At 36.5% G+C, this 9,408-nt stretch overlaps 1 protein-coding gene across 1 annotated transcript in view; it reads left to right on the plus strand.

The window, feature by feature from the left end:
- The window catches only part of ADGRG7 (adhesion G protein-coupled receptor G7), an 86,930-nt gene that overhangs the window by 51,626 nt on the left and 25,896 nt on the right, over window positions 1-9,408 (plus strand). The window contains exons 12-13 of the mRNA XM_012652823.1: window positions 6,353-6,699; window positions 7,416-7,512. Coding sequence (XP_012508277.1) covers window positions 6,353-6,699; window positions 7,416-7,512 — 444 coding nt within the window. The remainder of the gene's footprint in view (window positions 1-6,352; window positions 6,700-7,415; window positions 7,513-9,408) is intronic.

The following is a 9,408-nucleotide window of genomic DNA, read 5'->3' on the forward strand; positions in this document are numbered from 1 at the left end:
TTGCTGGAGTTTGTTTTGTTTTCATCATTGTATCCTCAGGGCCAAGCACGGTACCTGGCGCATAGTAAAGGAGTATCTATAGAGTAAATGGGTCTACTGAGCATTTTTCCATGTGGTTCTCCTTTCATACTCAAGATGTCTCAAGATAAACTCATCTTTCCTTTAGAGTCTCCTAAATGTCTTCATGACTATTTTCTCAGATGTGTAGAATCAGAATTTTTTTATTTTGAAAGTATTGCTATTTAAATTTTTTCCTAATGTTTTATTTTAAAAAATTAAAAACAGAAGAATTGAATGAGAATGCTGAACACCCATATTCTCTTCACCTTGATTCACTAATTATTAATATTTTGCTTTATCTCTTCTTTTATTTTTTCCTGAAATTTTGAAAGTAAATTGTACATATCGTGACTGTCATCTCTAAATTTTTCAAGCATCTATCTCCTAAGAACAAGGGCATTAGCATAATACCATCTCTCCACTCAAGAAATTTAACATTAATAAAATATTATCATGTTAATGTACAATCCATATTCAGATTTCTCCAATTGTCCCAGTAATATCCATTATAGCTATTTTTTTTTCCTCAATTCATTTAGCTGTCATGTCTCTTTAGTCTCCTTTGGCCTAGAAGAATTCCTCTGTCTTTTTTGTGTTTGTTTAGGTCTGTCATGACATTGAAATTTTTGAAGTGTTAAGGCCAGTTATTTTTTTTTTTTTTTATTTCAGCATATTATGGGGTACAGATGTTTAGGTTACGTGTGTTGCCCTTGGTTCCCCTCCCCCCAAGTCCGTGTTTCAAATATGTCCATCCTTCGGGTAATGCGCATTGCACTCCTTGTGTATACAAATACCCGTCCCCTCCTCCCTCCTCCACCCTCCTCCCACCGCCGTCCCCCTTCCCCAGCATCCAATAGATGTTGTCTTGATATGTGCTTTTATGTGTTGATTAGTTAATACCAATTTGATGGTGAGTACAAATGGAACCCGTTCTTTTGCTCTTGTGGTGCCCCACTTTGGATAATGGGCTCAAGTTTAATCCAGGAAAATGTAAGTGGTGCTAGATCACTGTCATTTCTTATAACTGAGTAATATTCCATTGTAAACATATACCAAATTTTGATAATCCACTCATGGATTGACGGGTACTTGGGTTGTTTGCACATTCTTGCAATAGTGAATTGTGCTGCCATAAACATTCGGGTGCAGATGTCCTTATCGTACAATGTTTTGTGCTCTTTTGGGTAGATGCCTAATAGTGCTATTGCTGGATCGAATGGTATTTCTATTTTTAGCTCTCTGAGGTATCTCCAAATTCTTTTCCACAGAGGTTGCACTAATTTGCAGTCCCACCAGCAGTGTAGAAGAGTTCCTGTCTCTCCACATCCTCGCCAACATTTGTTGTTTTGTGTTTTTTTGATAGAGGCCAATCTTACCGGGGTTAGGTGATACCTCATTGTGGTTTTGATTTGCATTTCTCTAATGATTAGAGATGTTGAGCATTTTTTTATATGTTTGCTGGCCATTATTCTGTCTTCTTTTGAAAAGTTTCTGTTCATTTCACTTGCCCATTTGTCGATGGGGTTGTTTGATTTTTTCTTGTTGATTTTTTTGAGTTCTAGATAGATTCTGGTTATCAGCCCTTTATCAGATGTGTAGAGAGCAAATATTTTTTCCCATTCTGTGGGCTGTCTATTCACTCTAATGATAGTTTCCTTGGCAGTGCAGAAGCTTTTTAATTTGATTAGATCCCACTTATTTATTTTTGTTGCTGCGGCGATTGCTTTGGGGGTCTTCTTCAAGAATTCCTTACCTAGGCCGATGTCTGAAAGGGTCTTCCCAACATCTTCATTTAGAATTCTTAAGGTTTCATGCCTTAGGTTTAAGTCTGTTATCCACCTTGAATTGATTTTTGTGAGAGGTGAGAGGTAGGGGTCTAGTTTCAGTCTTCTGCATGTAGCTATCCAGTTTTCCCAGCACCATTTATTGAAAAGAGATTCTTTTCCCCAGTGTATGTTTTTGTCAGCTTTGTCAAAGATTAGATTACTATATGCAGATAGTTTCATCTCTGGATTCTCAATCCTGTTCCAGAGGTCAATGTCTCTATTTTTGTACCAGTACCAAGCTGTTTTAATCACTACAGCCTGGTAGTACAGCTTGAAGTCAGGTAAACTGATTATGGATTGTAAGGAAATTGAATGGAATAGAAGAGAAAATAGAATCCCAACATAAAGAAACCACGAGAACAATCCAGGAAATGAATGAAAAATTTTCCAAAGAAATTGAAATACTAAGGAAAAACCAAACAGAAATTTTGTCTATGAAGGAGGAATTCAGGGAACTTCAAAATACAATGGAAAGCCTCAAGAACAGAATGGATCATGCAGAGGAAAGAATCTCAGAGCTTGAAGACAATGTCTTTGCGCTGAACAAATCAGACGAAGAAAAAGAATTCAGACGCAAGAGACAAGACCAAAGCATTCAAGATGTGTGGGATTATGTAAAGAAAGAGAACCTTAGGATCATCAGTCTTCCAGAGAGAGAAGAAGAAGATACTCAAGGGCTGGAAAACTTATTTCATGGAATACTGGAGGAAAATATGCCAGTTATTTTGAAGAATGTTCTACAATTTAAGATTTGTCTGAAATTTTCCTCGTGATTAGATAGATGCAGGTTAACTATTTTTGGTGGGACTACTACATCACTGAATTTTTTTTTTTTTTAGTGTGACACAGGAAGGGCATATCAGTTTGTCCCATTATTGGCTGTAAGTTTGAGTCCTTGTTTAAACTGGTGTCTGCCAGATTTCTGCATTTTTTAATGGTTCATTTTTTTCCTATGTCAAAAATATGGGGTGCTACTTTGAGACCGTGTGGTATCCTGTCTCCCAATTATCTTTTACTCCACAATTTTGGTATTCACTGATGATCCTTACCACAACAAATTATTACATAGTGGTTGAAAAATGATCCTTTTCTAGTTTATCATTCTTTCTATATTTATTTGCTATATTCTTTTGTAAAAAGCGTACTTCCCAATGTAGTCAGAGAAAGCCCCTTCATATTGTTTTCTGATGTCTCAGTCTTTTTAAGCACTTCCTTATTTCAATCACAGCGAGGTGATTGGGTTCATCTTTCACTTTCTCTGCCTGGAAACCAAACCAGACATTTCTCCAAAGAGCCAGAATTGTTTCTGATTTTTCTTCTCCTTTCACATTAAATGAGTCTCTTACCATTCATTTAAAAATTTTATATTGAGTGCTTGCTGTATGAGGAGCTGAACACAAAATTATCAGCAAGACAGATAAGCTCCCATTTGTTATGAAATTTACATTCGCAGGGGGAAGACATGCATTATACAAATATATACACAAACAAATATATAATTACAAACTATGGTAAATGCCTTGAAGGAAAATTCTATGTAATTATAAGTTGGCCATGTAAAATTACTTGCTTCTCATATTTATCTCTTTGTATTTCTACCATCACCACAATTGTACTGACAATTATTTGGTCCCATGGGGATGAGTTGCAGTTGCCGCATAACTAGTTTTTTGTTTTGTTTTTTTTTTTTTGCCTAAAATCTCATTCCTTCTGTTTGTCATCAGATTTTTTCCCCTTCCTTTATCAACATGTTTCCTAGCACAATTCTGCAATCATAAATGCGACTCAAATTCATTAAGAAATAAAAATAAAGACAAAATTTTATTGACTTTTAAGTCTTGAATCATACAGGTTTTCTTTGTTCACAGGTAAGTTCTTATACAATAAAAATGCGTGGAATACAGTTGGTCCCCAACTTACCGCATGGGTCTCATCCAGATAAGCCCATCATAAGTTGAAAATGCACTTTCAACTTAAAGATCTTGTCAACCTATGATGGGTTTATCTGGACATAACCCCATTGTAAGTAGGGGAGCATCTATATAGTAATTTTCTGTAAGAAGGAACAGCTATTTGAAAATAATCTCTTCTTCCTGAGGATTGTAATTTATGTTCAAATTTATATAAAAATTAGAAACTAATCTTACTTTTATATAAAAGGATCCTTTTGAGTACTTTTTGCAGTTCTGGTCTTTAAACCTTTCAATAGACAATGAAATTTTGAATTGTCTAGGAAATCTCAACTAAAATACCAAAAGGATGGACTGAGTTCTGTTTGAATGTAAGCTTTTTTATTCAGTGTGGAAATCCGAAGACTGAGAGAGATCATGATGGAATGTCATAAAATAATAAAAGGATAATGAGCAAACAGATTTGTTCATTCAATTCTGGGTTATTAAGAATAGAGAGGTGTTTGAAAATGTTAGAACTTCAAGCACAGCAGTAAACCTGGGGAAGTGGTTATTCCAAGAGATAGTGCAGTCTAAAAAGGTTTTAGATAGTAGTGAGTAAAGATTTTATAACTTTCATTAGGATAGAACAGAATGCATAGTATACACAGAACTGTAATATGTCAGTAGAAGGGATATAAGGTTTTATCTGCCTTTAAACAATAAGGAAAACATTACATGTACAAAAAGGAGAATATCATGCCTCACTTTTGAGATCAACTTTATTAAGGGAAATCTTGTTTTCTCTGCCAATCTGAAGATATGCACATGGGCCAGCACAGAACATATACATGCACTACATACACACACACACACACACACACACACACACGCACGCATACACACACATACACATACACACACACTCTTATATTGCCTTACTGGTAACAAGGCCAGCATTCAGAGAAAATCAGAGAAAAAGCTCTTCTTTTAGAGCAAATACATTAATTAAATAAGAGAAGGGGGAGGGGAAGCAGTTTTAAAGACTACTTGGTTATATACCCAAAAATTATATCTTTAAATGAAGAAACACTCCTTGGGCATGTTTTACATTAAGAGGACTGTTCAGAATATCTTGACCATTTGGCAATTAGCAAGTGTTTCCCTAAGTGTGGTCCTTGGGAGATGCACGTGGAAACAGGATTCTGAGAAATCTTGCAGAAAACATACATGTGAAATTCAGCTATTTGAAGAGATAGTAATCATCAGTCTACTCAAAGAATAACATCAATAGCAATAGGTTGTACAACAAATTTAAAATATTTTTACCTAATTTAAAGTGTTTGTGGAAGCCTCACTCTTTAAACGTAATGTGAGCTAAATATTATATAATTTTGTTTGAAATGTATTATGTTGTTATGTGAAATTATTTTAAAATTATATTTGGCCTTATTTTAAAATTTGTAAGTGCATTTTAAAAATAATTTACATTTGAAAACTCAAGAGTCTTTTTCTCTGCATTCAAACATGAGTTTATCTACTAATATGTAGTTTTGTATTTTAAATTTTAAAAAATCCATTTAAGGCCTTATCTACAGATGGCCTTTGTATATGCTTGCAAATTTACAGTAAAAATTATCTAGTGCTATATAAAAAACTGCCCTAAAACTTAGTGGCTTAAAGCCACAGTTTATTATTTCTAATGATTTTGTGGTTTGACTAGGCTCGGCCGGATTCTTCTGCTGGTTTTCCTGGGGTCTCCTATGAGACTGCAGTCAGATGGTGGCTGGGGCCGGAGTCATCAGGAGGCTCACCTACGATGCTGGGGCAGCTGCATCTTTCTCTCCCTCCCTGTAGATTCAGAGCATTTCCATGTTGTCTTTTCAGCAGGGTGGCTGGACTTATACGTGGTGGCTCAGAACTCCCAAGAGCACAAGAGAGAAAGCTGCCACCAGGGCCGTGCTATGACCTTTGTGGTCCTCAGGCACTTTTGTCTTTGTGGGACTTTTCATGCATATATAAGATTAAAAATTGTATTTTATGACTGCATTGGTATAAAGATGAATATATTAATATTCTTTGACCTAAAAGTTCTTTTTTCCTTCTAATTTTAAAAGAAGTTAAAACATTGTTGTGAGCCCTAAAAATATTGTGGGCCCTAAGCACTAATGTGTCTAGTGGGTGAGTCGGCCCTGGTGGCCAGGCCTTCTGTCTCATTCCATGAGTTAAATCAAGGCACAGGCCCCCAGAAAAGACTACACAGGGCACAAATACCAGGCAGTGGAGTTCTCTAGGGGCCATCTTTGGAGATTAGCTATCATTTTTGATCAGAATACAGTTTCAAGAAAGAATACATCAACCTGTTTCCTGTAATTCACTTATTTGTGGAAATGAGATAAGAGTGTGAATTTCTTATATAATTGACAAGTCAGATTTACCAGCTGGCCCCACTGTGCTATGAGCTAGATTTACACTGGGTGATAATATTCCTTTGTTTCCTTACAATTTCACTGGAGTTTAATTTTTGCAGTTGTTCCGTTTATATTTAGTTTTTTATATTTACTGTTTTATTTTCAGGAAACTCAGAAAAACCTCAGTGACCTGGGTGTTAGTCAGTCTATGTACATCAATGCTGATTTTCAACCTCCTCTTTCTGTTTGGAATTGAAAATTCCAATAAGAACTTGAAGACAAGTGATGGTGACATAAATAATATTGACATTGATAATAATGAAATGCTCACAAAAGACATCATTGACATTCCAAATCCCACGTGCACTGCGATGGCTGCCTTACTGCACTATTTTCTGTTAGTGACATTTACCTGGAATGCACTCAGTGCTACACAGCTCTATTTCCTTCTAATTAGGACCATGAAGCCTTTTCCTCGACATTTCATTCTCTTCATCTCATTAATTGGATGGGGTAAGTGTTTGCATCTCCACTTACTCAGCAGTTTAATTTCACTTCACATCATTTAATTTAAACAAACACCCATTGAGGGCCAAATAATACCAGGCTTTGAGATAGGGAAGATAGAAAATATAGTGATTACTAAGAACATTTTCTTCTAGTAGCTTATACTCCAGTGAAGGAGGCAGAAGTGATCAAGACAGGTATACTAGATACATGATAAGCTAACTTAAAGAGGATAATTTCCTTTAACATCTCTTTTTATTAATTTGATTTGAGATTTAGATCACCAATAATTAACTTCGAGCTGCTTTGAAAGAAATGTTTCAAGAAAGACAATCAGAGTGACTCTCTAAGACAAAGTATTTGAAAAATTTATTGGGTTTCCAGCAAAGGAAGAATTGTTTTAGGGATATCTAAATTTAAATTTATTCAAGTGAAAGAGGAACTATGCCATTTAAGAATGGAAATTGTGGTAAGAGTTACAAAGAAATCAGAAATAGTATAGGATTTGTGTGTAGAGGCAACACCAAAAGGGAAAAGAAAACGCTTAGAGAAAAATTATGTCTTCTGTTGACCTACAACTGTGGGATCATTTAGTGTCTTGTCCATGGTGGAAAGAACAATATATTCTGAAATAGGTCAGATGTATAATTCACTAATGGTCTTTTATAATTAATCCCAGTCTTGGATAAATCATTAATTCTGTGCCTCTCTTTGTCATATAGGAGTCCCGGCTATAATAGTGGGTATAACAGTGGGAGTTGTTTATGCTCAGAGTGGGAGTGACCCACAATGGGAGTTGAACTACCGGCAAGAGGAAATGTGAGTTTACATCTGTAAAAATCTCTATTTCTTTGACATAAGAGTATAACTATTTAGTGATGTTGATTCCAAGTGTCACTGTACATATGCATTTCTCTTTAGAATTGTCATATTTAGTGGTGAGTATTTCAATTTCTCAAAGAACACATTATATTTTAAATTGGGGGACACAGAAATTTCCTATGATAGATCCTTTTGTAACACAAGTAATCACCTTCTGAATTTTCTTATATTAAATTTGTCTTCTTTCACTAAGTCTGAAAACCGTGATATAATATGATCTTTGGTAACTCTGTATCTTGGGTTGCTCATCTGGAAAATGGGAACAACAATAACAGTAATACCTGTTCTAGGGTTACTGTGTGGGGTCAAGCAAGTGTGAAAACATTTAATAACTTGAAGAGCACTATCCCTATGTCTTGCTCGTATGAACCAATTCTAAGTCGATGTATATATAAGGAGTATTTTATGACGATTTATCACACATAATAAATTTTCCTAGTGACTGCAGTGTGAATAGCTAACTGGTAATAATGGAAGTACCTGACTGTATGGTGTTTACTTTTTACATGAGGCAGCAGAGAAGAAAGCGCAGCTGAACTGGGATTCAAATCTTTACATGTATTTCTGCTGTCAAACCGCAACTGCCCTTTAGTTTATCTTCCCTTCTCATTTTATAAATCCAACCATCGTAATCCCCGGATTCCACCTTAAGTCCCAAGCCAACCCAAATGAAAGCAAAACTCTTAGAAATGAGCAGGAATGCCCAAGGGAAGGCTGTGGGTTCAGGGGACTTACCTCTTTCCTAGGGATGACCATGCCCAACTGTAGGTGAGGGGGCTGACTGCCTGGCTTGATTTCATACTCCCAGACACTATTTTGCCACTGTTTAATTATTATTAAATATCTTTCTGAGTTTTAAGATTTTAATCATCTCACCATTAGAGATATCTAAGATGCAAATATCTGGTGGGGGCAGTAGTTCACTTCAAATTGCATTATTAATTTCCTTCCCTAACCCAGGCAGCAGAGGGCTAGACTCACTGCTATAAAAGCCTTCAGAAGAAAGAAGCCAACTGATTTTAATTTATTCACACTGAACTATAAAATAATTAAGACCAGATCCTTTCTTGAGTACAGTATTAGTTGCTGGAGAAGACTCTAAGAGAAGTTGGGAAGAGAGGAAAGGATGTGTAACATAAGTATCCACTTCATCTTAGACCCCTGTGCTCCCACCTTCCCCTACGTGCATGCCATCAAGGGTCATGTTTCTTCAGGATATATTGAGAACGAGGAGGGATTATTTTTGGTTTTCCTGAGTTATCCTCCCAGCAGTTGGTTCTGAAGATCCTGTCCCCCACTGCTCCCAGCTCTGTGGGTCGTACTTGAAACCCCTGACCCAGCTCCCTGATGTACTCCTGTCACTGCATGGACCCAGGTATGGGCTGAGCACAGGGCGGGCCACGCTCTTTAATGCTCTACCCCCTGATTCTCTGTGCCACCACCATATGGACTGTTTCAGACATTCCTGAGGGGTTGAGGTAACCATGGGAAATTATAATATATTGAGGAGGGGACCTTTTTCAAGTGTATGTTTATATGCCGAAGCTATCTTTTCCAGTGTTCCATGACAAACACACCAATAGGTTAAACACTTCATCTGTGTTAACCTATGATGCTCTCCAGACGTCAGATCCATAGCTGTTTGTCAGGTCAGCTTCTTCTACCATGTGACTCCACTATCTCATTTCTAGAAATCCCACTTCTTTTTTTTTTTTATATATATTTCTTTCATTACCCTTGAGATATCTTTTTTTTTTTTTTGAGACAGAGTCTCACTCTTTTGCCTGGGCTAGAGTGAGTGCCGTGGCATCAGCCTAGCTCACGGCAACCTCA

Source organism: Propithecus coquereli, unplaced genomic scaffold (genome assembly GCF_000956105.1).
Source record: "Propithecus coquereli isolate 6110/MARCELLA unplaced genomic scaffold, Pcoq_1.0 Scaffold40, whole genome shotgun sequence".
In the NCBI taxonomy this organism is placed as follows: domain Eukaryota; kingdom Metazoa; phylum Chordata; class Mammalia; order Primates; family Indriidae; genus Propithecus; species Propithecus coquereli.